Source organism: Rattus rattus, chromosome 6 (assembly GCF_011064425.1).
Source record: "Rattus rattus isolate New Zealand chromosome 6, Rrattus_CSIRO_v1, whole genome shotgun sequence".
Lineage (NCBI taxonomy): Eukaryota > Metazoa > Chordata > Mammalia > Rodentia > Muridae > Rattus > Rattus rattus.
In genome coordinates, this window is record NC_046159.1 from 14,879,890 (window position 1) to 14,899,392 (window position 19,503).

General features: G+C 42.6%; 1 protein-coding gene across 1 annotated transcript in view; it reads left to right on the top strand.

Moving 5' to 3' along the window:
- The first annotated feature begins 547 nt into the window (after positions 1-547).
- The window catches only part of Lrp6 (LDL receptor related protein 6), a 124,115-nt gene continuing 105,159 nt past the window's right edge, over positions 548-19,503 (top strand). Inside the window, exon 1 of the mRNA XM_032905546.1 lies at positions 548-843. Coding sequence (XP_032761437.1) covers positions 789-843 — 55 coding nt within the window. The 5' untranslated portion in view covers positions 548-788. The remainder of the gene's footprint in view (positions 844-19,503) is intronic.

Below are 19,503 nucleotides of genomic sequence, written 5' to 3' on the forward strand. Positions count from 1 at the left end.
CTTTTTTTTAAAAAGTCTGAGTCCTGTTTATTTTACTCCCTATGATGATCCCCAATTCAACCCATTAGGGATCTGCTCCGCGTTGGCTTCTGCACACCCTTCAACCTCGTCCGCGGCTTCGAGCGAGTGTAAGCCGCACTTGCACTTTGATTTTCCTAGGTCCCGGACAGCCCGGAGCCCGCAGCTCCACCTGGCTCCCCGGCCGGGCGCACAAAGAGCGGCGCGGGCGGCGACGGGCCGGGACGCAGAAAGTAGTCCCGACCACGCCGGCCCCAGTGTCGGCCGACGTCGCCTCACGCCCTCCGCCGCCCGGGGAAAGAATCCCATCGGAATGCGCCTCGGGAAGACCTTTCCCCCTCAGCCTGGCGGGGCTCGCGAGGCCCACCTCGCGGGGGCTCCGCGGGGAGTCAGCGCGCGCGGCGGCCGTGGCTCCCGGGGTCTGGCCGCGGCGCGCTGAGGAGGAGGTCGGACGCGCAGGGAGACGGCGGCGGCCCCGCGGCGGATCCCTGCGCCGCTGCGAGAGGAAGAGGCTGAATGAGGCGCCGCGCGGGGGACGTGGGGCGCCGCGGGAGGAGGCGGCGGCATGGGGGCAGGCGCTGGCGTCGCGCGAGCCCGGGCCGGAGCGGCGCGCTAGAGCCCTGACGTGCGCCCTTTTCTTTCTTCTCCCGGCCGCGGAAAGCATGAGCGTGCAGACCCGCCGCTGCGGCGGCCGCCCCGGCTCCTCGCCCGCGCGTCCCCTGGCCGCCGGTCGCCGGTGAGGGCCGCGAGCGCGCGCGGTGGGGGGGAAGATGGGGGCCGTGCTGAGGAGCCTCCTGGCCTGCAGCTTCTGCGTGCTGCTGAGAGGTGAGGCGAGGCCGGGGAAAGTTGCCGGGGTCCGGGAAGGGGGAGGGGAGGTGGCGGGGACAGCGGCGGGGAGAGGCCTGGCGCTGGGGAGCCGCGCGAGGAAGGGGCCCGCGGTCGGGGGCCGCGCCCGGCCGCAGCGCACACCCCTGGCCGGCCCCGCGGCGCGGCCGGACAAAGCTGCGGGCCTTGGGGGGAACCCCTGGCCCCCCGCACTCCATCGGAATGACTGACCCTGCTCCGCTGCCCTGCACTCCGGGGCAGAAAGGGTCTTTTGTAGTTCGCGTTTCAGCACCGTTGGTGTTGACCTCCCTCTCCCTCGAAGCCCTCACCTTTCCCGTGTCTCTTAGGTGAACTTTTTTTTTTTTCTTCTTTAAACCCCACTGTTTTTCCCCCCTCTCCTCTCCTCTCTAGGCCTTGTTACAACTAACGATTGGCTTCTGTTTGGGGTAGAATGGTCCTGGGGGAGAGCACAGTTGGAAATTGACTCTAGGCTTATAGGTCGCGCTTTTCAGCATTGGGGGATCTTCTGAGCCCATAATAAAAATACAGACGTTGCCCTCGTAACCCTTGCTATTCAGGGCTCGCCCCCTGTTTTCGGAGTGTGCAAGTGTACAGTTGGCACCATGTAGGGAAGTCATCCTTGTGTGGCGAGGAGCCTATCCTGGGCACTAAATTATCATTTGCTGGGCACCCCTGGGAACTGCTTGGCACTTTGGTAATAACAGAGAATGCCCTGGGTAATTTGCTATGGGAATCGCTTAAATGTAGTGGCTCTGGGGTGTTTGGAATTGGACGGCGAAGCTGAGACACACGTCCTGACTTTTTGTTGTGTGACAGTTTGCAAAGGAGACCTTGTGGACCGGTCTTCGTCAGTTGATGAGAGATGGGGAGGTGTGTGTGGGGGTGCCGTTGAGTGTGTTACCCGTGCAAGAATTGAGGTGCTTGGTTGTCACTGTATCTTGTAGTTCGTTTTTTGTTAACTTCATTTGTGCCAGTTAATGGGACCTCTCTGGGATTCTTAGTTATTAATTTAACAGGCTAAATGTCTTAAGTCCTTCAGGAGTATGGAAGTTCCCAAAGTAGGATAGTAACTAACAAAAAAAAAAAAAAATTTTCTAAAAATAAGCATATCCTGAATTGCTTAGTCCTACTTGTAAACACCAGAAAGATAATTGCTGTCTAATTTCCACGGCAGAGAACTCAATATTATTAGATACTCAAGAGATTTAATAAGTATGTGTTTATTTTGTTACAGTAAACTCTATGCTGTGAGAAGGTTATAATTGACACGTGACTGTGATTGACAGCTTCCTAAGAGTTAAAAATGTGGAACCAGTGGATTGATTTAGAGTTGGGAAAATCTAAATCCGTAACTTCAGATGGCTTCAGCGTCTGGAAGTCTAGTTGCAGTTCTTAGAGGGGGCATAGGGTTGTTTGTTTATTTTGATAACAGGTTTGAATCTAGAGTTGAGTAGAGTCATGACTTGGGTTAAGAGACAGTGAAGTATGGTATTGTGTAACAAGATCAAGGAGAGGTAACTGTCGAAGTAGAGCTTACTCTGAATGTAACATAATAATGGTAAGGAGGTCTTTTTTTTTTTCCTCCCTGCTTTATTTAATTGTGAGCATATATCATTTCAACTGAAACTGTCTTTTGGTGTAAAAGATTGCTAATTTAGTCTCTTCACTTCTTGACAGTGTTAGCCTCTGTTATAAGTGACAGTCACCCTTGGTCTCCCAGGAGCAAAGTGTGATTGAATTCCTTGTCATTCCCAGAAGAGGTGGTACTTTCTCGAATTGGGTTTGTGATGATGTGTGACTTTGAGACTTGGTCCCTTACAGCCTTGTTTACTTAGCAGCAGTTGAAGGTCATTTGATACTGCCATCCTAAGGCTGCATCCCTGTCTGCAGTGACATCCCTTGTCAAGTGACAAGGTATATTGGGAAAAAATTGAAATTGGAGGATTTTAGCTCCATAGTCTTGATTTTAAAGCTAGATCTTCATTATTCTTGCTTCTGGTTCTGTCTGTCTCAGCTTATCTATAAAACATGGGTAATGACACCTGTCTGCCTGATTTGCGCGGTTACTAGGTATGTTTAATGAAGTAACATATGAAGTGCTTTCTGAATATTAATTAAAAATTGTTTGAAAGACAGGATCTTTCCGTGCTGCCCAGGCTGATCTCCAAATGCAACTCAACTGTTCTCCTTTCTCAGCCTCTTGAGTGCTGGGGTACAGCCATGCCCCCACATAGGGCTGTACCTATTGTTATTTTTATGTGTGTGTGGAATATTTTTATTATTTATGGATGTGTCCTCAATTGTTGGTGATTAGAGATTTAATTTAAGATTCAAGAGTGCTTAAAGTAGATGGTACTGGCGGTCATTTGTAAGGAGTTGGGCCAGCTAGCTAACGGTAGAGCAGGGATTTACTCCGTTCTCTTGGCAAGTGTGCCTGGAGTAAGATCTCCGTTCCTCAGGACAGCTGGAGTAAGGCAGGCACGCAGGGCTCTTTCAGACTCTGCAGCTTAGGTTAGGTCTACCCAGATACCAGTAGGAAAAACATTATCCCTGGTTTTCTAGATGAAATATTTTTGGAAAGAACCACAGTTTTATAAAAGATTAATTTTTTAATTTTTAAAAATGATGTGTGTAGAGGCAGAAGCGTGGATTCTCTGGAGCTGGAGTTACAGGTGGTAACTTAATGTGGATACTGGGAATTGAACTCAGGTCCTCTGGAAGTATGCACTCTTAAGTCCAGCCCCAAGAATTGTAGTATTTGAAGGCCAGCATGGAAGCACATACCATAGTGCCAGCACTCGGGAGGTAGAGACCAGAGGCAAGACTAGCCTAGGCCACAGAGTAAGCTTGAGGCCAGTCTGGGCATACCAGTACCAACAACCGTCACCTCCAAAACAAACACGTTTTCAAATGACATCGAAATAGGTACTTGGTAAGGACTGTGTTTTGATTTTCTTTGAGGAGACTTCTTACAAAATACTTTTATATTTGAGAATGTCATACATGCATACAATATATTTTGGTCACATTCATTTTCCTCTTCCTTCACATAACTTTTACTCCTGGCTTCGTCTAGATCTGCCTTCACCTGCTCTGAACTTTGAGATCTTTCTCTTTAAAATAACCCACCAAGTCCAGTCTGTGCTGCCCATATGCTCATGGGTTTGGAGCCATTTAGTGGTTGGAGTGTAGGAAACCTGTCAGGGGTCACCACTTAGAGAAAACTGACTTCCTCCCTAGAAGCCATCATGAGTCCGTAGCTCCGCAGTGGCAGTGGGTGCTCACGAGCCTCTCCCGCCTCTCTGCTGGAATGCCGACATACTTGATCTTGTGTGGATCTGATGCAGCCAACCACAGCTGCTGCTAGCGCGTGTGCAGTGCTCCTGTCGTGTCCAAAAGACATCATTTTGCTCTGATCCTGTATGACTTTTGGCTCTTACAATCTTTCACTCTCCAAGATGGCCCCTGAGTCTGTGGGGAAGGGGTATAATGTAGCTGTCCCACTATGGCTCGGCTTGTTAATATGACAATTCTCTGCTGCCTGCCTTCCTGCCCCCCGCACCCTTTTTTTTGTAGAGATGTGAATGGTATCAGAACAGACTGAAATGTTTACAACTAATATTTCTAGAAAAGTGAGTCTTTCAAAGTGGATTTTCCTTTAAATCAGGTATCACAGAGTTTTGAGGCCGTCAGATGAGTTTAGCATGGGACTTGGGAGAGCTTATCTTTCTGTTTGGTGTTCTGTGCTTTGGCGGTCACTTAGTCTCCTTATTGTCTTTTCAGTTTTGGGGATTTCTACCCTGTTTACAGGCTTCGAGAAGTCTGGAAGGTGAAAGGGTCAGTTGTAACTTTGTTTGTACAGTAGCCATCAGATGTGACAGTGATAGACTTGTTCTGTTTTCCTTTTTGAGGCCAGCTCTGCTTAGAGTCTTCCTGCCTCTGCCTCCTGGGTGCTGGGAGTACATGTGTGTACCACCATGCCTGGCTCTCACAACACCTTTTATGTGTGTGTTTGCAGGCTCGTGCTCCTGTGTGTGTGTATCTCTCCGTGTTTGAAGGCATTAGTCATTCACCTCAGGTGCTCTCCTCCTCATTTTTGAACTCTGGGTCTGGGCTTACTGATTGACTAGACTGGCCGACCTCCATCCTCTGTGTTTACCTCCCAACCCTGAGATTAGAGGTGTTATTGGGGGGCTTTTTATATGGGTTCTGGACACATGAACGCAGATCCTCATGTTTGCTTAGCAAGCACGTTACCCATTAAGCCATCTTTTTAAAATGGGTTTTTTAAGAAAACATTTTAGGGAACTTTTGCTGTGAGAAACACACCGACTGGGTGGTCTTTTGAGTTGTAGGTTGACCCAAGTGAATTGGTCCTGGAGATGAGGCCTTGGTTTTGTTTGATCCGGAACATTCACCCCAGCTTACCTGTCCTAAATTTGCTCACCTGCCTAGAAAATAATTTATAGAACTTGAAAGTTCCAGTTCACTGTTATCAGAAGTGCTAACAGTGTTTACCCATCGATCGGTTTTTGGAGAACTTTTTCCTTAGCTTTAAATAGAGGTGTTCCCGTTTGCTAGACTGACCTGTGACTTAACCACACTTTGACCATCACAAAGGACTTTTCTCTTTGAGTATCAAAGGTGATTCTATAAAAGAGATACATTGATAGAAATTATTTTGAGAGAACAAAATCTGTCTGAATAATTTAGATGTATTGGGAAAATGAGTAACAAATGTATAACTACTTTGGGAAATTTAATTTTTATTGTGGAAATTTTAGTGGACACTTAGGTTTGAGGTGATTATAGAGGGACTGCTTACTGTATTAGAAAGGTGTGAGGTTTTATCATCCTATTTTCAATTAATTTAATTTCTCTTATGACAAGTAACTTATGTAGCCTGCTTTCTTTTCTGTTTATTTATTTATTTTATGTATGTGAGGACACTGTAGCTGTCTTCAGACACACCAGAAGAGGGCATCACATACCATTACAGATGGTTGTTGGCCACAATGTGGTTGCTGGGAATTGAACTTAGGGCCTCTGGAAGAGCAGTCAGTGCTCTTAACTGCTGAGCCATCTCTCCAGCACACCCCCAGCCCCTTTTAAATATGGGTTCTAGAGATTAAACTCAGGTCTTCTTGCTTCAAAAACATTTTAAAAATAATGCTTTGTGGACTGTATCCATTCCCCTAGCCCTCTTTTACTTTCACTGACTGAAACACCGAGTTAAGTGGTGATGACTATTAATAAACTAGAAAATAGAGAACTCAAACTCAATTGAATGTGATACTTTAAAATATTAAACTATTAAAATAGTTAAGCACAGGTAAGACCATTTTATCAAAGTAATGGAAAGTATCCAGTTGATAGATTCTTTCTGAAGACTGAGTAGATGTGATTTATCCTAAGTTCTTTAGTCTTTTTAGCCTTAATATAAGTGTTCCTGTGTCTTATGTAAAATTTGTTTCGTTTTAATGACTAGAGCACTATTTTGAAATGTCAAATACATGAAGTAACAATTTGCCCTTGAAATGATTTGTTTTGCTGGGTAGAGCATGTTATCTTAGTTGATCGGAGGCTAAGACCAGAGCACTGCAGCTTGGAGGCCAGCCTGAGACCCTGGCTCAAAAGGAAAAAGTACAGTGAAAAGAGTGTTGTTCCATATTAACACAAAGTCTTGTTCCTTGTGTTTGTGCTGTTTATGGCAGTAACTGTACTCGGAAAAGGTTCAGGCTATTCAGATGTGAGGTTAGAAAACAAGGGAAGTGCTTGGTTCTCCTTGTTGCTGATTGACACTCTGATGCTAGATCTCTGTTAGATAGCTTGCTAAGCAGGGCTGTGTTTAAGTGCTTTGACCATTTGGAACTAATTTCAGGAGATTGGAGATGCAAGATGACATTGAGGTATGTAAGTGACTGCCACCAAGCATAATGTTACTGATCAGATTCTCAGTGTGAAACAAAATGCCAAGGTGGCCATGATCAGCAGTTGCCAGCACCTCTCCCCTCCCCTACCCCCCCAACCCCAATCCCCAGGAAATGACAAAGTCATTCAAATAATAAAAATTCTACCATGTCAATTGTTTGACTAGGAAGTATTTTCTGCATTGGCCTTGGTTACTTTTATCACTGTGAGACCTAAGTTACACTGTGTAGATTACTAGAGTTAGATCTCATTGTCTGTGGCCAGCTTTATTAGAAAGAGAAGATTAAGAATCTATGTCTTCCTTTTAATCTGAGGACTCGGGAGACAGAGGCAGGCAGATCTCTGACTTTTAGTTCAGCCTTGTCTACAGAGTGAGTTCCAGGGCAGCCAGGGCTACACAGACAGACCCTGTCTCAAAACAAAACAAAACAAAACAAAACAAAAATTTTTTTTTTTTTAAAGATCACATTACAGATGGTTGTGATCCACCATGTGGTTGCTGGGATTTGAACTCAGGATCTCTGGAAGAGCAGTCAGTGCTCTTAACCGCTGAGCCATCTCTCCAGCCCCCACAAAACAAAACAAAACAAACAACCAAACCCCCCAAAAACCCAAAAAACAACAACAAACAAAAAAAATCCAACCAAAACAACTCCTAAAAGGTTCCCCTTCCAAAAGAAAGTTGTATCTGTGCTTACCAATACAGATTTTGCTTTCTCTCTATTTCCTTTTTTTTTTTTTTTTTTTTTTGGTTCTTTTTTTCGAACTGGGGACCCAACCAGGGCCTTGCCTTGCGCTTCCTAGGCAAGCGCTCTACCACTGAGCTAAATCCCCAACCCCTTCTCTCTATTTCCTAAACAGCAGTATAACATCTGTTTTAAAAGCACTTTTACTAGGTGGTATAAGTATTCTTGAGATGATTTAAACGAGTCGGGGAGATGTGTCTATGTTAAATGTAAATACTAGGCATTTTATATGAAGTTACCATATCTACAGTTTTGGTGGGGACTGGGCATTAGGTGTGTGTAGGGAGTGAGTGGAGATGGGGTTGGGGATTTAGCTCAGTGGTAGAGCGCTTGCCTAGCAAGCGCAAGGCCCTGGGTTCGGTCCCCAGCTCTGAAAAAAAAGAAAGAAAAAAAAAAAGGAAGAGACCGGGAGTGAGTGGAGGTGTTCAGGGATTCATCGTATGTAGGTGTCTGTACCGTACTCACACACATTGGGATGGCTCCCTGGGCATGCATAAAGTCAAGCACTCCCCACTCTACTACATTTCCAGTCTTTGCCTTTTTTTGGAGAGAGCTCAAATTTGTGTTCCTCTTGCCTCCTTAGTGCTGGGTTATTGGTATGTACCATTGTGCCTGGCTATGATCAGAGTTTTTAAAACCATTTGGAAAGGTTTGTTATTCACATTAAAAAACAAAACAAAGCAAAACAAAACAAAAACTATTTAAAAGCATCTACATAGCATAAAAATCTCCATTTTTAAATGTGCATTTTTTTTAATTTTATTTTATTTAGAGGATTGTAAACTATCACCATGGTCTTATTCCACAACATTTTTGGTACTGCCCAGCCATCTCTGTGCCTCTTAGCTGTCACTTTGTATCTCTCTCTGCCCCAGCCTCTGGGAACCATGCATCTGCCTTGTGCCTTTGCGGGTTTTGTCCATTTTGAATAATTCATAGAATTATGGAACATAGCATGTGGCCTTTTGTGTCTAGCTTCTTTCACTTTGCACAGTTTTAATAACATTTATAGTATAACATGAGTCTGTATTTAATTCCTCTTATCCTAAATGATATTACATTATATAGACATATGAAGTACCCTGAAGTGAATATGGGCTTGATTGTTGAAATCTTTACCTTAAGTTAATTATTTTTTTTAAAGATTTATTTATTTAATGTATATGAGTACACTGTAGCCGTCTTCAGACACACCAGAAGAGGTTATCAGATCTCATTACCACCATGTGGTTGCTGGGAATTGAACACAGGACCTCTGGAAGAGCCGTCAGTGCTCTTAACCACTGAGCCATCTCTCCAGCCCCCTTATTTTTAAAATCTGATTGCCACCCCTACCTTTTTGAGAAAGGACTTTACTGTGTAGTCCAAGGGCCTTGGAATCGTCCTGACTCAGCCTCTTAAGTGCTGGGGCATGTGTCATCACACGGTAGAAACCTCTTGAGGCTACTGAAAAGATTACAGAAACAGAATGCCATTTCTATTGGGCTGCTGAGATTTACCTAGATACTTACTAGCATTTCTTTTTTCTCTCTTTTTAGACTTATAAACAGCCCTGTCTTAGTTAAGCCATATTGTGTGTGTGTGTGTGTGTGTGTGTGTGTGTGTGTGTGTGTGAGAGAGAGAGAGAGAGAGAGAGAGAGAGAGAGAGAGATGCATGTGGAGGCTGGAGGTTGATGTTGGGCTTTTTCTTTGGTTCCTCACCTTACACTTTGAGGCAGAGTCAAAGAACTTGGATCTTACAGACTTGGCTAGTCTGCTGCCCAAGAGCTCCAAGGACCACTTGTCTTTGCTTTCTAGTTTTTTTTTTAGCCTGAGTTTTGGGTCTCAGGCTTGAGCAGCAAGCAGTGCACTGACTGAGCCATCCTAGCTCAGTGAAACCATTTTGATATTCACATCTGAGTTCTTACTCCTGGACTCATATTGAGAAGGAGATAGAAGAACCTGGAAATTCTGTGTGAACTTCATTTCACAAATTAGAAAGGTGGGCGGCTAAGAGCAGGCCAGATTGCTAGTACTGTGGACAGAAGTTCTACTTCAGTGCTTCCTGTAGGTAACAATTTTACCTTTTTTACCTAAGTCTTTTAGTAGACAGGTTCTCTCCATGAGCCTTGGTTTGTATTTCCTAATCCTCCCATCTCATCTGGGATGATGTGAGTGTACCATCATGCTATCGATATGGTTACAGGGGCTTGGTACGTTGCCTAGGCTGACCTTGAACTTCTGGGCTCAAACAATTTTTCTTCTCATCCTTTTAAGTAGCTGAGGTTACAGGCAATGTCACCACACCCAGCTAATCACTTCTGATGGAAGACAGTAATATAATTTTGGAGTTTGTAAGTAGATGCTTTGTTACAGGATTGCAGATAAAAACAGATATGTACTTGGGTAAACGAGAGGCTCATTTCAGCAGAAGTACTTTCCTTAGGATCGCCACCTGTCTCAACACCAACTACAAAAACACCTCCTTTCTAGGGAAGGGCCAGAAAGCTAGCAGGAACTGTGGGAGTTGGGCCAAGTGGAGAGGGGTAGGCAGATTGCATGATCAAAACTGTTTAACTGGAAAGTTATGTATTTGTCTGGTCAGCTGATACTTGGAATTAAGAGAGAAGGTTGTGCATCTGCTTGCTGAGCTTAGGGTGAGCCAAAGTTTAAGAGCTTGTTGGAGGAGAGAAGTCGGTGAAGTTTGGTCAAGCCTAGTCAGTGGGGAACTGTGATGAGCACTTGTCAGAGTCTCTGTTGTTTAGAACAAAATATGTCTCCTTTGAAGACAGAACAAGAGGTTGTGAAGTTAGTTACATTAGATTTGGCCTGATTGCTCTCATGGGTGTGACAAGAATAGTATTTTGTCACACATCTAATGGTTCTTTTAATGACTTTGGTCAGAAATTTTAAAGGCCTCTCAGATTTTTTTTTAAAGCCTCTGGAGAATAGAGATGTAAGGGAAGAACGCTACATCAGGTTTCAATTCTAGTACCTATAAAATTTAGCAGGTTAAGTCCTATATTTCAGATGTTCCCCAAATACTCTGGGATTTTGGGGCCTGTCAGGAAGTGAGCTAGATAGTAGGGCAGGTTTCCAGGAAATCTCTGGACTAGCCTTTAAATTCAACTGGACTGGCACTCTTTTTTTTTTTTTTTTTTTTTTTTTAAAAATTATATATACTGTCACTTTCTTAAGGCACATCAGAAGAACGCATCAGATCCTGTTACAGATGGTTGTGAGCCACCATGAGGTTGCTGGGAATTGAACTCAGGACCTCTAGAGCAGTCAGTGCTCTTGACCGCTGAGCCATCTCACCAACCTGGACTGGTACTTCTTAAAAAGTTCTTGTTCCATGAGATTAAATTAGCACTTTCAAAATGACACCTGTGGTTCTTCCAGTTTGGAGGCAGACTGAATCCAGGCAAACAGCTATATTCAGGAGGAGCTTTGGAACTGAGGAGATAGGAAGGAGAAAAGGTAACAAAGGATTAGACTGTTAACAGTAAGAGAGAATTAAGGGAGGAGAGAGAAGGATTACTTCGCCCAGGAAGTAGGACATTAAAGCATCAGTAATATTGTAACAGTTTGTTCAGCGCTGTGTAATTAAATCTTGTTCTGCTGGTCTCTGTGTGTTTGTGTCATGAGCCCATCTGTTTATCTACCAGCGGTTTGGAAATCCTGACTCAGTCTTCTGGTGTGATCTCAAAGCGATGCCTTTAGATACCTGTGCGCAAAGGTCACCTGGCACACAATGACTTTTCAGTGTCAACTTTTCAAAAACAGTGTCAACTGTTTTTGGCTTTGTTTTTTTAATTGAAGGTGAATACTTGCTAATTTGCAAGTGTGTCCCAGGAAGCATCAGGGTAGATGATAGAATAAATCATATGGTATGACTAACCCGTTACTGGTAATTTTAAAGGTAAGAAAAAAAAAATCTGATGAGTGGTTACTACAAAACCAGTGCAGTTGGCAAGGAAGTGTGGTGGTGTTTTGAGGCATGACCACCAAATTGGGTCAATCAAAAAAGTTTTACGATGTCTGTAAGCAGACTGACTAACTTTAAAAGAGGCGTGGCTGGAATAGTTGATAAGTGAATTTAGATAAATATAACCTTTTCAGGGAAAAAAAAAATCTAAAGATATATAACAAGCATCAGACATAGTGCTCCCCAAATAGCAAGCACCCATAAAGTACATCAAGAATATGTAAACATTATCAAGTAAAAAGGTTAGGTCTGGAATAGACATTTTATATCCACACAGTAAAATTCCCTAAGTTAATGACATGTGTTCTCAACTAAGAACCCTGGTCTACCTACAAGTTACTGCATTCAAATTAAAGTACTTAGCTGTGACCAAGTTAACATTGAACCAAAGGTATAATTGGGATGGACTGCACTGTATATAGTCTTGACACCAAGCAAAGCTGAGCAGAACCCTGTGATAGAAACACATTGTTAATTTCTAGCAATTTCATGTGACTTAATGCTCCTAGGGGGGACAAGCTTTCTTTTGACAGCACTTACCAATAGAATTCTGGTGTTTCATCAGATAAGCATTATTATTATTGCTAACTGGACTTTTATATATATTTTTTTAAACTGGTAAGTCAGGGTCCTCTGAGAATATTTTTTTTTTAAGATTTATTTATTTTATATCAGTACACTGTAGCTGTCTTCAGACACACCAGAAGAGGACATTAGACCCATTACAGATGGTTGTGAGCCACCATGTGGTTGCTGGGAATTGAACTCAGGACCTCTGGAAGAACAGTCAGTGCTCTTAACCACTGAGCCATCTCTCCAGCCCCGCCTCTGAGAAACTTAAAGGCAGTATGTTAGACACACTTTATTTAGGATTTGGTTTGAAAGGGCAGAGTGATACTTTTATTCACACTGAATGTGATTTTAAATAGGTAGGATCATAGATCACATGGTGGGTAATACAGTGGTTAGAAAAAAAAAATCCTAGTTTTTAAATGCAGCTTTTGTTTGTTTGTTTTTGTTTTAAACAATCCAGCACATAATAAAAGTCAGCATTAAGCATGGAAAATACTAATAAGATAGAGAACATATGCTGTCCACTTTGATTATTATAGGTATTAAGAAGGCAAGGGCAAACCTTTTAAATCCTCTTTAATCTCATACCTATGAATTCAGAATATTTGGCAATTTTAACAGAGAACACCAAAATCTAATTTTTCAAAAGGATTCCAAAGAAACTCTTATAATAAACTCATTGGATTCCATCCAATTTTGACTTGAACAAAATTCCTTTCTCATGAATAAATTAAAAACTTTTATAGCCATTTAGATTTTGTCCTTCATTTTCCTCTTACTCATTTTGGAACATTTGCCTTTAGCACAAAACTGTTGTCTTTTCTCTTCACAAAAACATACCCTGTATGTCTTACACACATAGTTGTTCTGTGTGTCACTATTTTGAAGAGTTTTATTTGCATATTAAATTATAACTCATGTAATTGCAGCAACTGATGCTTTCAGTTGAAGTTACTTGGAGCTTAATTATGAGACCTGTGCACCAGCATTTCCTAGTAGATTGACAGGACTTAAGAGTACACTTATTTCACCTTTTTATAGCCAGACATTTCCTGACAACACAACTTTTCTTTTCTCTCTAATTTTTATTATTATTATTCTCTTCTTCTTTTCTTTTCTTTCTTTTTTTTTTTTTTTTTGTGGTGAGAGATTCAAACTTGGTGCCTTATACATACTACCAATAAGCTGTATTCCCAGCCCAATACAACTTTTCAATGTTACAAAATAAGTGTTCTTTAATAAGCTCATATATATTTAGCCCTTCTTCCATAAAAATAAGATGCAAGAAACTATATAAGTAGAAAACATGTTTCAGTATTATAGTTTAACTAAAAAATCTAGATAGGTAATAAATATCCATGAACTAATATAGCACAAATCTGAAGTTTTATTAGTACCAGAGATTTTGGAAACTGTCTTCATATTAGATTAGTATATGGTATGTGCTCATGCGTGCATCTTTATGTATATGTATGTATGTGTGCATGCATGTGAGCACATCTGGGGGCCAGAGGTCAGTGCTGGGCATCTTTCCCCAGTTCTTCACATGGTTTGTGAGGCAGGAGTTCTCACTCAGCCTGTAGGTCATTGATTCAGCCGTGCTGCCATTCTAGGGTTCAGGGATCCACCCACCCCAGGCACTCACCCACCTCTGTCTCCAGCCCTGGAATTAAGTTGTACTGCTATTCTCTGCTTTTTATGTGGGTTTTGGGAATGGGAACTCAGGTCCTCGCTTGTTATGTCGCAAGCACTTCATCAACTGAGATTTTTCCTAGCCTCACATTGGTTTATAACAATACATAATTGCTCTTAAAATACAGTTTTTAGATCAATCACTTCAGCTAAATGCAGATCCAAGTGTTACATTTGCTTATTTGGAACTAATCTGTTAAAGTTTAATAGAATATTATCCAAGCAAAATAAATTATGCTAGTATCATACTTGATGCAGAAACTTAGAAGACATAGAATACAGATACTAATTACCACTTGTAACATTTTATTTTTTATCTCTTTCGTGCTGGAAACTGAACATAGGGCCTTATAGATGTTGCTGAATGTTTTGCTGATTCCTGTGTACATTTTAGTAAACCAGCAGTATTTAATTAGTCTCTCTTGCCTGATTACCCAAACTTACTTTTACTTAGCTATATTTTTGGGCAGGTGGCGGGGGGGGGGGCGGCTGTGTGTAATCTAGATTTCCTCAGATTTGATTTGTTTCCCAGGCTGGCCTAGAAGACCTCCTGTTCTAGCTTCCTGAGTGTTAGGATTACAGACATGAGCCTGTAATGACTGGCCTTAACTTGGATTCTTAAAACATTTGGGTTAGTTCCTATAAAAATACTTTTGGAGGTACATTTTGGATATCTTAGGACTGTTTAATTTATATAATTACTTACTTATGTTTAAGCCAGTCTAAACAGAGTTTCTTTAAGGAATTTAAAAATCTATCTGTTAATACTATCCATAGGTAGGAAAATAGCTTACATCCATGCATGTAAACATACAGATATGAATAGAAAGTTCATATTTCAGACTGGAATTTCCAGCTCGTTTTCAGTTGATATAAAAAAGCTTATTCTAGCCCTTCCTCCTTTTTGTTGTTATCACAATTGTCTGTCTGTCTTCTGTCTGTCTGTCTATCTATCATCTATCTGAGAGAGAGAGAGAATATGAGAATATGTTCATGCACTAACTCTACTTGTGGGCACCATGACTATGTGGGTCTCCAGAGATACAACACAGATCCCCAGGCTTCTTTGCAAATGTTTTAACCTCCTGAGTCATCTTCTTGGTAAGATAGCCAGACAGAGACAGAGACAGACATGTTTGACTGCTAGGCTAAGTTGAGGTTACTTGCTGAGTCGGTATAAAGTCTAAACGTAAGTAGACAGTTTTCGAGTGAAGGATTGAAGGAGGACCAGCTGTTGTACTGGGTGTCTCCAGATCTCATTTGAGCGATTAACAACCTGTTTATAGCTTGGGCTTCTGACTTCTGCTTGAATCCCTACTGGAGGCAGGTCAGGCATAGGCAGGCCTGTAGGATTTGGAGATGGAGGGAAGAATCTGACAAGGCATAGGTCATTGTGAGGAGCCTGGGGAATTGAAAGGAGCAAATGAAAAGATTGAAGGGAGCCTGAGGGAAGGACAGAAGGAGGAAGAAAATATGTGTATGGTGGGGCCATACTTAGGTAAGGAGCCTTAGGCAAGCCAGTAGGGAAAGAGTTTAGGTTTTTAGGGACATTGAAGTTTTTCTCAATTGTCTTTAGTAGAAATTTGCCATTTGTGAGGCATTGAGCTAGTTTAGAAGACCCTGGAATACTCATGCTAGTGTCCGAGCCTACTTTTCTTCTCATAGCCTGAGGAACTGTTTGCTTGAAGCATCCGAAGTAATTCCTTATGCTGCTACAGCAGACGAGAGCTGGAGAACTAGTTAAAGAGTTTATCTTGGGCCTGGAGGGTTGGCTCTTGAAGAGGACCCAGGTTCAATTCCCAGCAACCAACTCATGCCTGCCTAACTACAGTTCCAGTTCCAGGGGTCTGATGCCCTCTTCTGACCTCCATGGGCACCAGGCACCCATACGGCATACAATCATAAGGCAGACACTTATGCATAAAAAAAGAAGAGTTGATTGCAGGAACACAGTCTAGCTGCCATTTCTGAACTGGAAAGACATTGAAATAATTCCCAAAGCACCGTCTTCGGGGTAGGGTTATCACATGCCCATAATGAAGTACTGTTCCCATGAAAGTGATGCCACCATACAGATATCAAATGGAAGTAATACCTAGGCAGGTCTGTGCAGGAAAACACTTTGAAGAGACTGACACAGGGCGTGCCTTGACAGCAGGGTCTTCAGGAGCTTAAGCACAGGTAGTGGTGAATGGGTTTCTGCTGGGGAGGTGACTAGGTTAGTTGGGGTTAGCAGATGTAAGCTTTAGATCAGTTTAGCAAATGACTTGATGTGGTCTGTTGATTTCTGAATGATGACAGTTAAGTGAGGATGCGTATTCAGAGGCTAGAGTTGTTCTCAGTGATAAACCCTTACCTTGAATGTACACAGGACCCATTTCAGTCCTCAGAATAGCAAAAAAAAAAAAAAAAAAAAAAAAGTGAAGAGAGAAGACTGGAAGAGGAAAGGAAATAGGGAGGTAGGAAGGAGAGGAAACTGTTCTACATCTGCTTAAGCTGAGGGTGTCTATGCCAGAATTTAAGGGACGATAGAAATCTGACTGAATAGCTTCATGGGCATTTGTGAGCTCTTGGTTGGAACTTAAAATTCTTTTGTAAATGCATTTGTTTTTCTGGGCTGGGGCTGAGTCCCAGGGCCCTCCTTGTATATGCTCTATGTCTAAACACTGTCATGGAGCCTACTACTCTGCATGGTAAATCTCTTCCTCCTCTCCTTCCCTCTCGGTCCCTCCTGTTCCCTCCCCTCTCGTCCCTTCTCTTCCCCTCTTCTTTCTTTTGAACTTTTATTTATTGTGTGTGTGTGTGTGTGTGTGTGTGTGTGGAATTCAGAGGACAACTTGGAGGAGCTAATTCTCTTCTGCTGTGAGGATTCTGGGGATTGAACTCGTGTCATCAGGCTTGTTGGCAGGCATCTTTACCTGCTGATTCATCTTTGCCAGTCCCTAAATTAGGTTTAGATTAGGCTCTGGAAGATGGAAGATTACTTTTTTGTTACTTTTTTGGCAGGGTTGGGGATTTAACCAGTACTTTGTAAGTGCTACATAAGTGCTCTATGACTTAACTATACCCCTACTTCTGGAAGATTGCTTTTAAATATTAGTAAAAATATTTACCATATTACTGTGAGCAGTGGACTCAATTGGGCACCAGGAATAAATTAGTTATAAGGCATATAGCTCTTAATTCCCAAGGAATTGAGATCCTACTTGAAGTAGAAAATATACTTCAACAAAAAGCTAGTATCAACACTGAGTGTGGAGCTGGTAGGAAGTCTTACTGAGTAAAGCCTCGTGAGGACCTGCATTTGATCTCTAGAACCTATATCTAGATTCCTGACTTCTGGAAACATTCATATGGCCTTAAAAATATACATGCTTGTACACACTGCCTTGTGTGCATAGCCACACACACACACACACACACACACACACTATTGTGTGTGTGGCCTGAACAAAAGCTGTTATAGAAGTAGGTGATGAAGGCTGTGGGGCTCAAAGATGAAGTGTCAGAAGCTGTCTGGGAAAGCAGAGGCAAGCAAGCAAGATGGCCCACTGTTTTACGTGGCTGTGATGGGCGAGCTCTGAGAATGCTGCGTCCTTAGAGGCTTCGACTCAGCGTTGCTTCTGGCTGCTGATAATGCCTTTGCTGTCACTGTCACATAGCCTAGTGATTCCTGGGTGTTAGCCCAACCTATTGGGCAGAATCAATATGAAGATACTCTCACGTAGTAATGCTGGGCAGATGGATTGTTGATTTCATTATTCCTGATAATGATTTTATAGAATTCCTAAATTGCTACAAGTAATTTCAAACCTCCTATAGAATAAAAGCTGTAATTAGAGCTCCATGAACCTTCACGTGTCATGAGCTAATTACACTAAGAAAAGAAAGCAAACTTGGAACAAATTTACAATCAAGGAGAACATTCCTTCTAGGGATGTTAGGAACAAGGCCACTATCTGGTAACTAAAGGTCATAAACTGGGAATTTATTATAGGTACAGGGACAGAAAATAAATGATGGACTAGTCTATCTCTGCAAGACTTCAAACTAATAAGACAGAAGACAGATGATTTGTCTCTTGACAAAACCATGCTAACTTAAGACATAAAAAATTATTGCTTTAAACTTATAATGAACTTTTGGAGCTAGTAACAGGTCTATCTAGTCTAGTACTAGTCTTAATAGAAAGACCTGCAAACAATTCTGCTGTAATTCCTTAAGTCTTATCCATCTATGACATGAATTATTGCCTTAAACTTACTGTGAACTGTTGGAGTGTAAAAATACTTAGGAAACTGTGATCGGTTACCTCGAGAACGTGTAAACACTGAGCCTCTGTAAAATGATGGTGTGACTCTTTCTTCAGCTTCAGCCAGTGTGTGCATCTCTTGTGTATGTCTGAACTTTTTCTCTTTTCTTTTCTCTCTGGTTCACAGAGTTAATGAACTCTGAACCTCTCGCCTAACCAGCGGAAGGTCCCTCAAGCCAGAGAGAAAAGAGCCGTAGTGACTAACTTCTTTTCTTAATCTCCTGATGTTGACAGCAAGAATTTATTGCCAGAAGCCAGTGATGGCTTTTGGCCATAGACTAGCAGAAGTAAAGAAAGAGAAAACTTACCAAAAATTAGCTACTTTTGTCCCCACAATCACTGACACCACCCATTGCTACCTGCCTCAGTGTACCCTGGATGCCAGACTAGTCACCAACAATGAAGGGTGTAGATAAGATCTAAATCTAGCCTCAAAGGACTTAGATTTGCTCACTGGGAGAGAGCAGGGAAGTAAGGACACTGGTGATGACACGAACTGCGGTGTGTTCCCAGTTCATATGTTGAGTCTGTTTTTATGTGCTGAGATTATAAAGATGAGTTTAGAGTTCTAGGAGGAAGTTACATAGTGGAAGGCTAAGGTGTTGAGGCTTCATGTCTTACATAAAGGGAATGAGGGAGCTTTTGAGTTGGGTGAAGTGTGTGTGTGTGTGTGTGTGTGTGTGTGTGTGTGTGTGTGTGTGTGTGTGTGTGTGTATGAAGTGGGAAAAGGGGAATGTTGAGATCACTCACTGTTAGGCAAGTTTAGATGTGAGCTCATGAAGCCTAGGGCAACACAGGGGTTCTAGAAATGAGGGGCACAGTTAAAGAAATAGTAAGATGCATTGCTTGCACAGTAACTGGCAGACTGGGAAAAGAGGAGGCATTGCCCACAGGAAGATGAGGAGACCTGGGCTATGGAGATGGCTCTAGGAAAAGTGTGAGTACCTGAGTGTGGGTCCCTGGCATCCAAATAAAAATCATATAAGGGTGCTGTTAGGACTCATCTGTAACCCCAGCACTAGGGGCAGGGTTCAGGATGATTGTGGGCGTGGGGGAGGTGCCCACTGGCCAGCCGACCTGTGCTTAGTGAGTGATCCCGTCTCAGTCATCCAATGTCCACCTCTGGCTTCCACATGTACATACCTAGGCTAGTGCAGCCAACACACACTCACCTATACATCACCACCCCACAGAGAATTATAACATCTCTGAAGAATTTTTTGGAGAGAAAGGTAATGCAGTTTAAGTCAATGACAGGAAAATTGCAGCCCCCCACCCCCACCCCGCGCATCCCTTTCCCCCCTAAAAAAAGGCTTGGGGAATAATGCATAAGGTTAAGTTGATGATTTAGAAATTGTTGTGTAGAGTTTCATGGTGATTAAGGGACTCTGGGTTGTTATTTTGTACCCTCTCACTTG